Source organism: Sinocyclocheilus grahami, unplaced genomic scaffold (assembly GCF_001515645.1).
Source record: "Sinocyclocheilus grahami isolate Dianchi unplaced genomic scaffold, SAMN03320097.WGS_v1.1 scaffold638.1, whole genome shotgun sequence".
Classification (NCBI taxonomy): Eukaryota; Metazoa; Chordata; class Actinopteri; order Cypriniformes; family Cyprinidae; genus Sinocyclocheilus; species Sinocyclocheilus grahami.
Window position 1 is genome coordinate 309,283 of NW_015505817.1, and position 18,427 is coordinate 327,709.

Sequence of the window (18,427 nt, forward strand, 5' to 3'; positions counted from 1 at the left end):
TGGAGTATCCTCCTCTATTTTCCCGTTAAAACGTGGCACTAGACAAGGTTGCCCACTTTCACCTTTGCTTTTTGCACTGGTAATTGAACCACTGTCAATTGTCATTCGTAGTGAGCAGGCTATACAGGGAATTAGGAGAGCTGATGCGGTTCATAAAATCTCATTATACGCCGATGATGTGTTGCTCTATATCTCCGATCCGGTTGTTTCTTTGCCCGAAGCTCTGAGAATTATAAACACTTTTAGCCTCTTCTCCGGCTATAAATTGAATATAAATAAAAGTGAGTTATATCCAATAAATTTTCCAATTTCTGATTTACCAATGAGTACTTCAATGTTTAAAGTTGCTTCCCATAGTTTTAAATATTTGGGAGTAACAATTACACGTAAGTGTTTAGATCTATTCAAGGCTAATTTTACCACACTCCTCCAACGAGTCCAGAAGGATTTTACTCGCTGGTCGGCTCTTCCCCTTTCATTGGCTGGACGTGTGAATTCAGTGAAGATTAACGTTTTACCTAGATTTCTATATTTATTTCAATGTGTCCCAATCTTTATACCCAAATCTTTCGTTAAGACTCTAAATCTTTATACCCAAATCTTTCTTTAAGACTCTAAATCAACACATCTCATCTTTTATTTGGAATAAAGGACCAGCCAGAATTCGTAGAGAAATACTTCAGAAATCAAAGCTTGAGGGTGGGCTTGCCCTTCCTAATTTCTTATTTTACTACTGGGTAGCAAATATACATTCTACATTATTCAGGTTTCAAAGTCATTTTGGACTCAGTTATTGGGTCCCATCTTGGGTCAGTAATGAAGAGGGTTTCTGTTCCCCTGCTTCACCTGCGGCACTATTGTGTGGCCCTCTTACTGCCATCTCGCGTTGTCCTTATGGTAATTCCATTGTTCGGCAATCGTTACGAATTTGGTCCCAATTCCGAACCCATTTTGGCCTTCAGCACTTACCAGTGGTTTCACCTATAAATCGCAACCCTTTATTCCCCCCTTCACTTAATGGCAAGGCGTTTAATATTTGGCAGAGAGCAGGGATTTCAGTTGTCAATGATATTTATATTGATAATGTTTTTCACTGCTTTTCTCAATTGAAACAAAAATTCTCTCTCTAGTGCACAATTTTTTAGATATTTGCAGCTCCGAAATTGTTAACTCATTCCCTGACTTTCCGAATCTTCCTCCAAAATCTTCGCTTGATCAGATTCTTGAAGGAGCTTTGGATAAAAAGGGAGTGTTGTCTATGCTATACAGGCTGATTTCCTCCAGCTCCACTTCCTCTCTCTCTTTTATTAAACAACAATGGGAGTCGGATCTCTGCCTCACATTTGATGACGAGACTTGGAACCGGATCCTGTCCCGTGTTCATACCTCCTCTATTTGTGCACGTCATATTCTTATCCAATTAAAATGTATTCACAGAATTTACTGGACAAAAGTGAGGTTGGCAAAAATCAAGCCTGGTATTGATCCTCTCTGTGATCGTTGCCATCAGGCCCCTGCGGATTTAATATGTTTTGGCTATGTCCATCCATTACTTCTTTTCGGCTATCAATCTTTAATTGTTTTTCTTTAGTGACAAAGAAACAGATCGAGCCTTGCCCTTTGGTTGCACTTTATGGACTTCCTTCAAATGTCACTGGTTTACCTGGAAATACTGTAAAGACGTTTGCCTTAACATTATTAGCTAGACGGCGCATTCTCCTGCTGTGGAAACAAAAATTCCCTCCATCTTTCGATGACTGGATGAGAGATGTCATGAGCTTCATTCATTTGGAAAAAAATTAGGTATACGTTAAAGGGCAACACTGGTATATTTTCTGAGATCTGGGATCCCTTCATTATTTATTTTTCTGAATATGTCAGTACTACTTCTTAGAGTGTGTCAACCTAAGCATTAAGATGTTAATATGACTGTGGCCTGAATCTGGTTGGGAGTCTGTGATTATGTGTGTGGATACGTACGTATGTATATGTATATACTTTAAAGCTGTAAGGTTTTGTTTGTGGAGGTATATGCATACATTTGATAAATGGTCGAAATGTCTAAACTTTAATGCTCCAACATATATTCTATACTCGAGACATTAGGCTTGACGTTCGTTTTACAATATGTATTGAGTTAAAAAATTTTAATCGGATTATACTTTAATACAGTGTGTTTTTTTTGTTGTTGGTTTTTTTTTCTAACTACTATAACTACTATACTATAACTACTCTAACTACTAAAAACTATTTTTTCATGATTCTACTGTATCTGTATCCTGTTATTATTGTAAAAGTTCAATAAACAGATAAAAAAAAAAAAGTTAATGACTAACCGTATCATTATAAAAGCTCACAATATTGCTACAAATTAAATATAACGCAGCATAACATTAAATAAATATTTTTTTAATCCGGTTAGACCTTGCTATTTATCACGCAAACCCCTTTCCCTGCCTGTCAGTCGGTCTCGCATATCCGCCATGTTTGTAGTTTTTAAACACTTTTTATGCGTGTTTGTAGTTCTAATGGAATCCTCGTCCACCGCGCAATGTGTTGTGGGCAATATTAGCCATTAGTGTGCGCATCGATCTGCACTTCGAATTTTAATCTCAAGTAGTAGACCATCCGGGAATCTTTGGCATACTCTTTTCAACACTGTGATTTGGTACATACTAATTCTATTTTCGAATACTATTTAGGACGGATAGTATGTGAATTGGGACGCAGCATGTGTCAGTTCTCCTCAGAGATATATTCAAATGAACAGTGGGCTGTGTTTACATTAAAGGGGTCATATGATGCGATTTAAATTGTTTCTTTCTCTTTGGAGTGTTACAAGCTCTTGGTGCATAAAGAAGATCTGTAAAGTTGCAAAGACTAAATTCTCAAATCCAAAGAGATATTCTTTATAAAAGTTAAGAGTCAACCACGCCTACCTAAAACGCCTCGTTCTAACACGCCCCCACATGTCTACATCACTATGTGGGAAGATTTGCAGAACGCCGCCCAAATGTTCACGCAAAGAAAGAAGGTGTAACTTTTATTCTCGCTGTAGTATTGTTGCTGCCGCTGCCGCCATGTCCTGAAGGCGCTGTGCGTTTCGTTGTGAAAGTGAAGCTACTTTGTTTGGCCTTCCAAAAGAGCTGATCCGTGCTGGTCACTGAGAAAATACATCAACTTGTGCTGTGGATCGGCGGATCGACTTTCACCGTGGACGAAGCGGAGTCCAGCCCGGGGTCGTCATATATGGTTGCCGCAAGCCGTTCTCAAGCCCACCGTGTGTGACGCTGTGTGTTTCGTTGGGAAAGCAAAACTACTTTGTTTGGCCTTCCAAAATGCCTAGTTTATAATGGGTTTTAATGTTTTTAAAATCTAAGCTCAGAATCGATTCCAGAGTGAATCGTGATGCTCAGACCTCAGAATCGATCCACGAATAGATTCTGCATTGATTTATCGTCACAGCCCTAGTAGTAATAGAATATGTTTGCGGTCATAATGATGACAGTAGCGCACACAAAATAGTAGCTGTTCCGTGCTCCGGCACGGTTAGCGCTCACACTACATGCGTACCGAGCCCAACTGAACCGTGCTCTGGTCCACCTCTTCCAACCGAGCCAGGGACGGCTAAACGAACTGCGCCCGGGCACAGCACGGAGCGATCAAGCTAGTCAAACGAACCAGGCTTTGGGGGTCAAACGCGCTCGGGCACAGTTCAAAACGCCTAGTGCGAGTTCATCCTAAGTGTTGACTTCCTTAAAAACATTTAAGAATCTTACAAACCCCAAACTATTAAACCGTCATGTATGTACTTAATCAGACATGTTTGGAGTGTGATTCTCAGTCACAGATTTAAACAACATGTCCAGTAGAATAACTGGCTCTTTGAATCACATTTGTCATGTTCTGGCTGCAGGGGGAACTCAGCGTCTGCCACGAACTGTAGGAGTGTCTGTAGCTAAAGAGCTGATATTTGCGGCGCGGGTGCTGAGCGGTGACGAAGCCAAGAGTCTTGGCCTAGTGAATCACGCTGTGGAGCAGAATAAGACTGGAGATGCGGCGTATCTGCGAGCTCTGGATCTGGCCCGTGAATTCATCCCTCAGGTATAAACACTTGTGCTGCTCCATTCAGAGAGTTTCTCAGTGTACACGGTTCTAATGAAGCTTTGATGATTGTTCTCTTGCAGGGGCCAATTGCAATTCGAATGGCGAAGTTAGCAATCAACCAGGGAATAGAGGTAAGATTGCACGTGACTTATTTGGCCAAAAATAAAGAGTTGTTTTCTTGTGCTGTATTCTTTTTAGAGTGAGGCCATTTCGCACAACCAGGTGACTTGAATCTTACTGCCTTTGGCGTCACAAAAAAAGATAAGGGAAGCATTATCTCCTCCTATTTGAAAAGATATGTTTATTTTCATATTGTGTTGTCCGTAAGCAAACATATCAGAACAGACATACCATGATAAAACGCTGTGCTGTACTACCCACTGTACGTCTCTCATTTCTCATCATGTATAAGCTTACCAGTGAAAGTGTGTTTGTATGTGAAGTCATGTGCAGCTGTCATCCGAGATACCAAAGACAGAGTCTGCTTCATGACATTACCTTGACCCCAGAGGCCGGCCTGTCAACACCGCAGGTCCCTCAGGCCACAGGTCCCTTAGGAAGTGACCTAACAGAGCAGATACCTCCTCAGCTATTCTGTTGAAGTCATTAAAAGAGGAAAATGCCAACATAGGCGCATTGGAAAAATGTCAAAACTCCAAAAGCATACAGTATCTGTACATATGGGGACACTTTTTAGTTTAGGGACCAATTCTCACTGTTAACTAGCATGCGTATTACTAACATATTTGCTGTTTATTAGTACTTCTAAAGCACATATTAATGGCTTATTCTGCATGACCATATTTTAGATCCTTTAATCCACCCCATACCTAACTACCGTATCAAATTACTATGACTTTGAGGCAAAAGTCGTAGTTAATAGTGAGAATTGGTTCCCAAACTGAAATGTGACCGTACATACAATTCACTGCCGTTTCCAGCTAAAATGAACACTTGTGCCAGTAAAGCACCAACAGATTTTATTTTTATCACACAAATTATGATTACATAGGCGGATTATCAAATAAATTTCGAACAGTTCCTTGCACGATACCATGTTATGACCTCAAAACCCTTTTATCATAGTGCATGATTTGTGAACCCATGCATTTTGCCGTTTCCCTCACATAAGCAGCTCCGTATCTAAAAAAGTAAACTTGCTCAGTAGCGCACCTGGTAAAGCATTGTACGTGTGATGTGAAGTGCTTTTATGCGAGTCCCGTGAAATACGAACAAGATAAAGAGCTCAAAGACTTGTAGAAGCAATCTAAAACAGCATGGTTGCCTCAGCAAATTCACTTTTATCTCACATTTGCTTTTGTTAACACTATCGTTTAGGTTTAGTGTAGGTGCTGCATTGTTTTCAACCGCGATACACCAGATTAACATTCATCACCAATTACCGGACATTTTGTTTCAGAACTGCCATGATGTGTACTGTAATAAAACTTTGCCAGATTTATAGTATTCTGTCTTGCATAAAACTGAACGTGCTTTTAGCGCCACTCACCTGACGTTTCACTTTGAAGGAATAGTGAAACCTGCAAGAAGCAATGTAAAATCATTTTGCACAAATGCTGCCACATAGTCATTTCCAATTAGCCTGGGTCTTGCACGTTTATTGGTTTCTTCCTACGGCTGCAAGGAGAAAAGAAAGTGTGTTGTGTGCACATTTAGCATCATTTCAGACTTTCTCTAGCGGCTAATACAGTAATTGTGGTTGATATAAACAGTCTGCGAATGACAACTGATGACGCAAGACTGGTGAGTGATGTTGTTGATCTGTTTCCAGGTGGATTTGAAGACCGGATTAGCTATTGAAGAGGCATGTTATGCTCAGGTACGTTTACACAATCAACATTTCCATGAATCTTGAGAATCAAACTACAATTTTGTTGTATGAAATATTGATCTTATATTGTTGGGTTGGGTTCCAGAAGTAAAAACCCCATTTGTTTTCAACATCGAGTCATTCATTTTAACAATGATGAATAAACATTTCCATATGGGCGGCACTCTGACAAATTTACTGGAGTTCAAGTCCCAGCTTGAGGTCTTTTCCAAATTCTGTTTCCCCTCCCTTTCCTGTTTCTCCTGCCAAAATGCCCAAAAATTAAGTATATCAAAAGAATGCATGCACTTCTTTAGTTTTATGTAATAAGTCTATGTATCAGCCATTTCAAGTGTTAACATAATGCTCTTCATGAAGAGCGCGAACGCTGGCGTAGATCACTCAGGAAGCCACTATATTTAGCTCTTAAGAAGCTCAGCTTCAGCGTTCCTCTGATATATACGACTCTGTTGTCTCCTAGGTGATCCCAACCAAAGACAGGCTGGAAGGTTTGCAGGCGTTCAAAGAGAAACGTCCTCCTCGCTATAAGGGCGAGTAACTGTGGCCTAACCAACCCAATTACAAGCAGCTGCCTTCTGAATCGCCTGCGAGTCTCGTAAAGAATGTTGCATATCTGAAATATTTGGAGCGATGCCTGGCCCCTGGAGGCCCGATGATGGTAAAACCTGTAGGGATTTGAGATGAAATGTTTGAAAGATGAAAGCTATTCCAACTTCTTTTTGCATGGCATGTCCTTTGTTGTCATTGTGAACTTTCTTCCTATTCCTTGTGTAATATAAAGAGTCTTTGGTTGTTCGTTCTCATCTGATAAAATAAAATTGGATGCATTTCAGATTAACACAGAATGGAAACTTTTACAATGTACAGTACTCCATTATACTCTATTGACGATGTGTCCACTCTGAGGAGCATATAACCCATACTAAATCTGGTTGGGTAGGTTGATTCCAGGAATCAGCGCTGATGTTATGCATCAAAGCTGCTTTCACTTTAAACGTGTGCATGTAAGCAGTCCAGTCAACATCCGCCCAGTTTTTGCCGTAAGGGTAATGTTTTTAGAAAAGGTGTTGTTATGAATATTTTCAATTTATGCAATAAACCCTTAAAACGTATACATACTTTTTTGTCATTCAACAACAACAGTTCAAAATGGAAAAAGCTCCAAGATAATGCTGATAAGTACTGAAATATAAGCTTTATCTCACTTCCTCCAAGTGAGTATTGCCTTAAGGTGTTTACTCGAGTTATCTTACAGCTACATCCTGTTCTTCATAGGTTTAATATCAGCCAGTAAAATGGGTATATGTCATCGCTGGCATAAAAAAACAGCTTTATTCATGCTAATGTTCAGGGATGTGCATGCCAAAAACACTGATCACAGTTATCATGCTTCAAAAGGACCCAGAAACACTGCAGATAGATGATGCAATAGGTGTCGCTATGGTTAGACGCATTTAAACTCTGTAAATATTATTAGCAGTTACATTTCGCAAGTATTCTGTAACATTCTAAGTCCGAGTCACAACTAAGAAGAGCTCCATTCCCAGAAGCTCTGCAATCATTTCACTGATGCCGATTGTTACGGGAAGTGCTGAAGCAGTTAAAACCGCTCAAAATAAGCCTTATTTAGCTTCAGGGCTTTTTTTAGCTCTCAAAAAATGTTAATTGCCACCCTAACAGAATATTACAGTTGTGGGTGGAGGTTTTTCAGTCTTTGTTATTTGAGCTTGAGCTGCAAAAGAGGAAAAAACCCCAGACTGTTGCAAGAGCTGCTGTGTCAGCCGACAGGAACGCTGCCCCAGGGGCTCATGGGGGATTGTTTCACCCACACTATACTGCTGCTGCATTCTGAGAAATGATGTAATGATGTAATGCTTATCTAATGTACGCATGACTGCCGCTGTACGTCTGACCCCAGAATATATGTTCAGCTTTGGCTCGTGTCAGCTTTAATGCTGATGTTGCTTGGACTGTTTTATATTCCTGCTATCGGTTCTTCGGTATCTGCTATTCCAAAATGTAGCACCATTTGGTGGCTCTCTAAGGAACTAATGCAACTTAATATATAGTTTGCATACCAGGACCAGTTCTCGCTGTTAACTAGTGTGCACATTGCCATCATATTGGCTGTTTATTAGCACTAATAAAGCAATGCTTTATTTTGCATGACCATACTTTAGATCTCTTTACCCTAGTACACCATACCTAAACTTAACTACCTTACTAATTATTAATAGGCAGCAAATTAGGAGTTTATTGAGGCAAAAGTCATAGTTAATAGTTAGATACTAGTGAAAATTGATCACCAAATAGCATTTAATTTTAGGATCATTAGTTAGATGTACACTGTAAAAAAAAATCCATAAAATTTATGGTAAAAAACCAGCAGCTGTGGTTGCCGGAATTTTACCGTAAAAAATACGGTAGCAACATTTTAGGTTTTACGGTTTTAACTTGAATTTACAGTTAAATACCGTAATTTAATTAACTGATATAATGTTAATATACCAACCTATTGAAGTACTGAAATCTGTTTTGTATATTTGTAATACACTGATAACCACCAAAAGCAGGTGGTGATGAGAAAGTCACATGATGAACCAAAGCCCATCACAAGCAGCTTTTAAATAATAACATATATAGAAGGTGCACAGTGTCATTCACACAAACACTAAACACCATCACGGTAACACACATGAAACTGAAATAATGCAATAAACATTCATTTAACAACATTAGGTGTAACACACAACCCTAATATACAAAACTGATAAGAAAAAACTAAGAAGAAACGTAGTTATTTCAGCAAAAAAACATCACATTTGAAATGTAACGCAGGGAATTCTGGGAATGTCAATTTACGGTTATTCACTGTAAATTATACAGTATTTTTCACTTCCAAAAATGGTATACTACCGTAAAATTAATGTCCAATACATGTAATGTCCAATACAGTTTTTCACCGTGTATAGTAGGGGAATTTACCGTTAACCATTTTTTTTACAGTCTTTTACCGTTAAATTCACAATCATTTTTTACAGTGTAGCCCAAAACAGTTATTTAATTTATTATTATTGTCATTTTAACTAAATAGTGCATGTTTTTATTTTTGTAGTATAATATATATTATATAATTCTTTTTTTGCATCACAAAGCAGAAATAAACTATTTGTTCTGCGTTTCGCTTAGTGGATATTTAACAAGTGTCGGTCATAAAAATATGTTACTTTCTTTTTACAAATTTCTGTTTCACGATATTGCTTTTCTCTCTCGTCTTTTGTTGTTGAGCAATCTAGAATAACTTGATAAATCAACCATTTAAACACGTGAATAGGATCCTGAAAGATTACTTCAAGCCTGAGTAGACATTGCAATTATTAGTCATGGAATTATTTCCTATCCTATAGTATTAGTAGTGCAGAGATGATTTGTGAAGTATTGAGAGGGAAATGACATGCATACTTATGTGTTCAAAGGCTTTTGGGAGGTTTCTCTCAAAGCCTTCATTTCTAGAGTTCCTTCTTCCAGCCTGTTTTCTCTTTGATGACAGCATTGCAACATGTGGTGGCGGCTGAGGGATTTGAACCACATCCACATCAGCTTCAGCATTCCTGTGCTCAATGAAGCCTTTATTCCAATGGTTCAACGTGTAGCATGTCTTCACATGCACTCCAGCTATCAATTCCTCATTATATTCACCCCCCTCCAAATGGTCGGCAGCACCACACCTGTGTGCACCGTGTGCAAGAATGTGCACCGTCTCACCCTTGATGACAGATCTCAGATCATTCGACTTAACAGCCAACAACTGCCTTTGTCAAGCTTCTTTCAGCAAAGACTGGGTGCCGTTCAAAATTGGACTTGGAATGCTTTTTAAATTCCTGTTTAGTTCCTGGTAGCAGTCAGCATCCAAATGTGTCATTAAAATCAAAATTTTAGAATATTAACACGTTATTTTTTCAGTATGAATTACCCATAAACATGCTATCATGCACTCACAAAATAGTGTATTTTCAGAAACATTATATATTTATATTCAATGTTTGAAATGTCACATAATTATTATATGTGACCCTGGAGCACAAAAGCAGTGTTAAGTCGCTGGGGTATATTTGTAGCAATAGCCAACAATACACTGTATGGGTCAAAATTATAGATTTTTCTTTTATGCCAAAAATCATTAGGATATTAAGTAAAGATCATGTTCCATGAAGATATTTTGTAAATTTCTTACCGTAAATATATTAAAACTTAATTTTTGATTAGTAATATGCATTGCTAAGAACTTCATTTGGACAACTTTAAAGATGATTTTCTCAATATTTAGATTTTTTTGCACCCTCAGATTCCAGATTTTCAAATAGTTGTATCTCAGCCAAATATTATCCTATCCTAACAAACCATACATTGATGGAATTTTTGATCTTTTAGATGATGCATAAATCTAAATTTCGAAGAATTGACCCTTATGACTGGTTTTGTGCTCCAGGGTCACATATTATCAGTTAAATCAATTTTAATATCAGTGGTATAACAAACCACAACAGAGTGTGATATTGAAAATTGAAATGAAATGATTATTTCAAACCACACTATGTCTTGCTGTGTACTGCAATGTTTGGTCTGTTTTAGTGTCCCAGATTTGCTCTTAAATGTAGGACTAGTTGTACAATATGTAGTTGGCCCATTTTTCTGTAATGACTGAGTGTAATGTGACAGCTGTATTTACTAGTCTCAGTTGTCAATCGAAAACTGTCAATTAATTAGAGCACACGTATATAAAAATGTCATCTCAGGCATACGCTGAAGGTGCAGCATTCGCAATGTCCTCATTACATCAGCTTATGTAAAGCTGCTTTGAAACAATGTGCAAAATGTAATTGAGGGGGGAGATATTACTTTTCTGAATGCATCTGTGTTTTATTCCAGACTGTGAGTTTGTAAAACTAGCCACTTTCTGTTGTGGCAGTTAGTTTGTAAGTATTATGTGTTACAGCATGTAGAAATGCTGTAGGTACGGCATACTGTACGTGATCTGCGTGTTGCATAAGTGCAGAAATCAGCATGAGATGACAGTGCCATTTATGTGGTATATGTATTTGTGGGTCTGAATGTCAACATACCATTTGTCTGATCACATGGTTCAAACAGAAATAAGTTTCTCTTACAATCTTTTCCTTCAAGCTCAGTAGCCCCAATAACACTGTCTTTTTTTTTACAGAAAATATTCTTGGCTCAAAGCACAAGAATACTATAAATAAAGTGGTGCGATGCAGTGACATTGGCTAGGTGCTGCTCTTCAGCGCAACCCGGCTGGCATCAACATTTTTAGAAAGAGAATGCCATGAGTTATTTATTTTTCATTTATGTGAGGTTTATTGCTGCACACTCTGAACTTAGAGATGCTACAAGAATTGACACAAATTGCAATGAAATATTTCAAGCATACAGTGATAGGATTCAAATTTCATAGCGTTTAATATTTAATATTGGGTACTAGATCTCTCTTTGTGGACAGTTTTAGCCTGAGGGGGAGAATTATTTCACTATACTCTTCTCTTTCTAAATGAATTCTTGCGTGAAATGAAATTGATCTTTATGAGAGTATCTCATATATATCAGTATTTGACATTGTCACAGACCGTGTTGGGCAGTAACCGGTTACTAGTAACGCATTACAGTAATAATATTACTTTCCCAGGTAACTAGTAGTGTAATGTAATATATTAAATTTTTTGAGTAACAAGCCCAACACTGGTCACAGAGACCATAAAAGACACATGGGGGGAAATGTGCTACCCAGGCTCATTGTAAATATGTTCCTCTACCCACATTTCCAAAAAAACTGTAGGCTACTTAGACATGCCCAAGAAGGAATCGCAGCGGTTTCCAGTTGAAATGCGCACTAGAGGCAGTAAAACTCTTGACAATTTTTATTTCTTTTCACACAAATTATGATTTTCAGGGCAGAGTTTCCATTAAGAAAGTAATGTTTGCACAATTTTATGTTATGACTTTAAAACAGTTTTAAGATGCTGTGAGATTTGAAAATTGATAGCCTACTTTCAAACGTCACATATACGTCAGCAAATATGTTTTTATATCACATTTATGTTTGGCAGATGCTTTTATCCAAAGTGACTACAGTTGAGGAATACAACAAGTGATTTACCATAAGATGGCAATAAACATGAGAAGTGCCTGTTATAAAAGGTTTCAGTCATCATTAACATTATCAGGTAAGTTTAGGGTTGGGTTTGATGTGGGCGTGTCGTTTTAGCGACACTAAACGTCACTGGACATTTCACTTTGAAACTGCCGCGACATGTGCATTAATATTTTTTGCCATATTGATTACCATTTGTATAACCACAGTTTTACTACAAATACCATGGTTAATCTCAAGCATACAGTGATAGGATTCAAATTTCATAGCGTTTAATATTTAATATTGGGTACTAGATCTCTCTTTGTGGACAGTCTTAGCCTGAGGGGGAGAATTATTTCACTATACTCTCTCTTTCTAAATTAATTCTTGCGTGAAATGAAATTGATCTTTATGAGAGTGTCTCATATATATCAGTATTTGGCATTGTCACAGACCGTGTTGGGCAGTAACCGGTTACTAGTAACGCATTACAGTAATAATATTACTTTCCCAGGTAACTAGTAGTGTAATGTAATATATTAAATTTTTTGAGTAACAAGCCCAACACTGGTCACAGAGACCATAAAAGACACATGGGGGGAAATGTGCTACCCAGGCTCATTGTAAATATGTTCCTCTACCCACATTTCCAAAAAAACTGTAGGCTACTTAGACATGCCCAAGAAGGAATCGCAGCGGTTTCCAGTTGAAATGTGCACTAGAGGCAGTAAAACTCTTGACCATTTTTATTTCTTTTCACACAAATTATGATTTTCAGGGCAGAGTTTCCATTAAGAAAGTCAAATGTTTGCACAATTTTATGTTATGACTTTAAAACTGTTTTAAGATGCTGTGAGATTTGAAAATTGATAGCCTACTTTCAAACGTCACATATACGTCAGCAAATATGTTTTTATATCACATTTATGTTTGGCAGATGCTTTTATCCAAAGTGACTACAGTTGAGGAATACAACAAGTGATTTACCATAAGATGGCAATAAACACGAGAAGTGCCTGTTATAAAAGGTTTCAGTCATCATTAACATTATCAGGTAAGTTTAGGGTTGGGTTTGATGTGGGCGTGTCGTTTTAGCGACACTAAACGTCACTGGACATTTCACTTTGAAACTGCCGCGACATGTGCATTAATATTTTTTGCCATATTGATTACCATTTGTATAACCACAGTTTTACTACAAATACCATGGTTAATCTATGGTTGGTGTAGCAAAACCATGGTTAATTTGTAGTTACCACGCTTTAACTGTAGCTAGCTACCATGATGCCCAAGAAGGAATCGCAGCGGTTTCCAGTTGAAATGCGCACTAGAGGCAGTAAAACTCTTGACAATTTTTATTTCTTTTCACACAAATTATGATTTTCAGGGCAGAGTTTCCATTAAGAAAGTAATGTTTGCACAATTTTATGTTATGACTTTAAAACAGTTTTAAGATGCTGTGAGATTTGAAAATTGATAGCCTACTTTCAAACGTCACATATACGTCAGCAAATATGTTTTTATATCACATTTATGTTTGGCAGATGCTTTTATCCAAAGTGACTACAGTTGAGGAATACAACAAGTGATTTACCATAAGATGGCAATAAACACGAGAAGTGCCTGTTATAAAAGGTTTCAGTCATCATTAACATTATCAGGTAAGTTTAGGGTTGGGTTTGATGTGGGCGTGTCGTTTTAGCGACACTAAACGTCACTGGACATTTCACTTTGAAACTGCCGCGACATGTGCATTAATATTTTTTGCCATATTGATTACCATTTGTATAACCACAGTTTTACTACAAATACCATGGTTAATCTATGGTTGGTGTAGCAAAACCATGGTTAATTTGTAGTTACCACGCTTTAACTGTAGCTAGCTACCATGATTTCAGGTGTGTTTAGATGTGGTATGTCACCCCTATAATATATATGTGACCCTGGAGAACAAAACCAGTCATAAGGGTCAATTATTTGAAAGTGAGATTTATACATAATCTAAAAGCAGAATAAATAAGCTTTCCATTGATGTATGGTTTGTTAGGATAGGGCAATATTTGGCTGAGATACAACTATTTGAAAATCTGGAATCTGAGGGTGCAAAAAAATCTAAATATTGAGAAAATCATCTTTAAAGTTGTTCAAATGAAGTTCTTAGCAATGCATATTACTAATTAAAAATTAAGTTTTGATATATTTATGGTAGGAAATGTACAAAATATCTTCATGGAACATCTTTACTTAATATCCTAATGATTTTTTGGCATAAAAGAAATAAAACGATAATTTTGACCCATGCAGTGTATTGTTGGCTATTGCTACTTATGAGTGCTTTTGTGCTCCAGGGTATGGAATGCAAAACTTTTGAGAATGAACGCAAAGTTTTTCAGGGGGACAAAAGTTTTGGGAGGAAAATGAGCATTTAAAAAGCATTAAAATATCAATTTTCCTCCTATGCTATTTTTTCCCTCACCATCTCTGTAATGTGTGGTAAACGGTTTTGAAATTACGATATGATTCTGAACCTTTGCAGTGTTTTCTGGGACTGTGCAGTCAGTCTTTTTTTTTTTACTTTTGAGGCTTGCGCAACAAATTTTTCTCAGAGCTTTTATGTGCCGCCCATCCATTATCTGAAGTGCACTGGGAACTCTTGGCTTGGTTTTGTATGGTTAAACAATCATTGGAAGTTGTTAGGGAAGCTCAGAGTTGCCTCACACACACACACACGGGTGGTTTGCAGAGACGAGGGAAAGATGCGTTTAAGGCCCAAGCCTACGTGCTAAACCTCCCCTCCACGCTGACAACACGGCTAACGTTCCTTCCTGGATATAAACAGACCTATAAACATTTGCTTGTTTCCACACATCAGTGGCCTGCGTGAGCGTTCGTTTGTACACGCCGAACACGGGTGGTTTGCAGAGACGAGGGAAAGATGCGTTTAAGGCCCGAGTTCAAGCCTACGTGCTAAACCTCCCCTCCACGCTGACAACACGGCTAACGTTCCTTCCTGGATATAAACAGACCTATAAACATTTGCTTGTTTCCACACATCAGTGGCCTGCGTGAGCGTTCGTTTGTACACGCCGATGAGAAAAGTGTTTTGCATAACATCCAAACTGCGGTGCATGTTTTCAGAAATACACCACTGAAAGCAACCGTTAAAACTACATTTGATGAGCTCTTGGGTGCTGTCGATCACGCAGACATAGCCACAATCTGATTGAAGATTGTCCATTTGATGGTATCTCCTAAACTCATTAAGTCTGGACCCCCAGCTGTTGCACGGAGAGCTGCTTCCTTGCGTCATGTGTTTGCTTGCTTCTCCTCTCGTTTAAGCATGTGGCCAGCAGTTCATTCCATGGTCACGCGCACAGCGACCGAAGCAGAGCTCATACTGTATGTGGAAAGGGCCCTTCGTTCGTTTTCCAGATCCTGTGGTGTGACCAAACCTGACGTTGTTTCTTGGTGGTAAAAGCTGGTCACGTAATAAAAAGCATTTAACCAAATAAACTTAGTATGAAGCTGTGTGTGTGTTAACGGAGTGTAAAGAAGCAGATGTGAGATGTCTGTATGTCACTTCTCGTCACACAGCTCAACTTGTTCCATGATTCATCTTAGCTTTTGTAAACGTCCCAGAAAGAAAACAGATCTCCCTGCATGAGGGAAATAGCTTTTAGTTCCTGGAACGCCACATGTATTTCCACAGAGACCAAATTAAACTATTTATGATATTTAAGTCTATTTCCATTGTTACTCGAAACCAATGCACAGTATGCTTTAATACAGATTTCAAAGATAATCATACAAACTGATCACACAATGTATATCTTAACGGTGTGATTGTAAATCTGTTGTGTTCAACTAAATAAATGTGACAACAGATACACTTTCTGGGGTCAGTAACATTTTTATTTTTAATGAATGCTTTTTTCAGCAAGAATGCTTTAAATTGATCAAAATGGACAGTAAAGATATTTATAATGTTGCACAAGATTATTTTTTTTTAAATACTGTTCTATTCATAACCAAAGATTTCTTTAAAAATATGAAAAAAATAAACTCTGTGCGTGTTGCTATTCCCAGCCGCACCCAGGAGCTATAAATAGCTGTCTTTCTTTGGAGACTGCTGGAACACGTGCCGTCAGCCTTCGAGGCGAGAGCGACCAATCAGTGGGAGAAACTGCTGAGTAACCATGTGATTTGATTGTTTTTAGATGGAAGTTATGGTCATATTTGTTTTTGTGGAGATAAACTGACTGTCCTTCACAGAAGAGCTCTATTGAGGAATGTTATGTTTGCCTTTGAATAGATGGATAAGTCAAAGAATACAACAAAAGCGGAATACTTTGTATTAGATATACAGGAGCCCCAAGTATTTGTATGCACTTAAACATATCTGAATGTTATAGTATTTAGAAAACAATACTCTATATCCAAACAAGTGGGCATTTATTTGAAGGAAAGATATAGGTTTGTTAGGTTTACTATGATAAAACAATAGAATGTCAATAGATGTTTTGATGAACTACTTCTGCTGATTAGTTCACCCAAAACAAAAATTTGGACTGGAAATGTGCTCACCCTCAGCTCATCCAAGATGTAGATGAGTTTGTTTCTTCATCAGGTTTGTAGAAATGTAGCATTGCATCAGTGTCTCAGCAATGGATGCTCTGCAGTGAATGGGTGCCGTCAGAATGAGAGTCCAAACAGCTGATAAAAACATCACAATAATCCACAAGTAATCCAATCCAGTCCATCAGTTTAACGTCTTGAGAGGAGAAAAGCTGCATGTTTTAACAAGCAAGTTCAACATTAAGACGTTGTGAACTTCAAACCTTTGCTTTTGGCTGAAATCCTTTATCAAGTCCTTTATCCATAATATTGCTTCCTCTAGTCTGGTCTGAATCAGGAGAGAAATCTGCACAGATCAAGCACAGTTTACAAGAAAAACAGACCAAAACCGCTCTAAACAAATATGTGGATGGATTTTGATTCGAGAGACGACAGGAGATGAACTTTGTCACTGGAGGAAGCGTTATTATGGATTATGTATTGTATTTTGGCCAGAAGTGACGGTTTAAAGTTAAAATGCCTTGACAGATTTGTTTTAAAATCTGAAGAAACAAACTCATCTACATCTTAAATTGCCTGAGGGTGAGTAAATTCTTTAGCAAATCTTAATTTTTGGGTGAAATATTCCTTGAACACCAATTGGTTAAAGATGTTTTTTCATTCAACATAATTTCTTAGTCTAGAGGTCATGTTCATATATAATTTTTTTTTTCGTAACACGTTAACTAATGTTAATTTATACTACTTAAAATGTCTTTATAAAGACATTTTAAGTAGTATAAATTAACATTAGTTGACGTATTATGAAAAAATTATTTTAACATATTAATTGTATACTCAAATCCTTGTTATCTACTATCCCCCACAGTTTTCTTCAGTGTTGATGATGCTTTGTTAATGGTTACTGACTGCAGTAATGTCCTCCGAAGAGAAATTCTCTTCAACTTAACTTGATGTGCACATGCAACGGATCTCAGTGAAGATGTGTTCCTCGGCAACCATACGCAGAAGTGAGGAGCCAATGACTCAAAACAGCATTTATCATCACCGCACAGCTCTAAACAAGGAGGGGGCAATACAAGCGCACGTTCAATATTTCTGCTAACCTATTCAAGGCCTTCAAAGGAATAAACATGTTTATTGCTGCACAAAGAATACGACCTATATGGATAAAATAACATGTGTGAGTGTCGCCATAGCAACTTTTGGAAACTTAATCACATCTGTGATGATCTGTAATATCCTAAGTAAAAATTTAATCAGAGCAAAGCGGGGAGTTATTGTGCTTAGATTGTAAATCATGTAAGTCCAAGCTTGTTGGAAACTCTGTGTTGTGAAATTTGGCATAAAAAAAGTAATTTACTTAGTCTCAGTGTTCAATCGTCTCTGAAATATTTAATAATTTAGCTCTCATTTTGCTGCTATTGTCCTTGAATGATCTTTAGCGATACCTCACAGTCTGTTTCTATACAGCATAAAAGATTACAGCAATGTCAGGGTCATGTGTTTGAGTCCCTGCTGATCAAATGTACAGTATACCTTGAATACAGTGTTCCCAACTGCATTGGGTAAAAGAATCATTCATCTCAAATAATGCAGAGTAACATCTGAACAGATCTCTCTCGGAAAGACTTATTTTTGTTGTTTATAACTTTATTATGATAGTCCAGTGTAGAGGAGACAGGAAGTGAAGTGGGAGAGAGATCAGGAAAGGTCCTTGAGCAGGGATTCAATCTCGGGACGAC

The 18,427-nt window shown here is 37.7% G+C and overlaps 2 protein-coding genes across 3 annotated transcripts in view; both read left to right on the forward strand.

Moving 5' to 3' along the window:
* auh (AU RNA binding protein/enoyl-CoA hydratase) overlaps positions 1 to 7,056 on the forward strand; it is a 26,522-nt gene extending 19,466 nt beyond the window's left edge. For both annotated transcript variants that reach the window (XM_016241897.1, XM_016241898.1), the window contains 4 exons: positions 3,917 to 4,104; positions 4,188 to 4,238; positions 5,900 to 5,947; positions 6,420 to 7,056. In XM_016241897.1, coding sequence (XP_016097383.1) covers positions 3,917 to 4,104; positions 4,188 to 4,238; positions 5,900 to 5,947; positions 6,420 to 6,497 — 365 coding nt within the window. In that variant the 3' untranslated portion in view covers positions 6,498 to 7,056. The remainder of the gene's footprint in view (positions 1 to 3,916; positions 4,105 to 4,187; positions 4,239 to 5,899; positions 5,948 to 6,419) is intronic.
* A 2,462-nt stretch (positions 7,057 to 9,518) lies between these two features.
* LOC107558249 (serine/threonine-protein phosphatase 6 regulatory ankyrin repeat subunit A-like) overlaps positions 9,519 to 18,427 on the forward strand; it is a 34,395-nt gene continuing 25,486 nt past the window's right edge. Inside the window, exon 1 of the mRNA XM_016241879.1 lies at positions 9,519 to 9,775. Within this exon, the coding sequence (XP_016097365.1) occupies positions 9,519 to 9,775 (257 nt within the window). The remainder of the gene's footprint in view (positions 9,776 to 18,427) is intronic.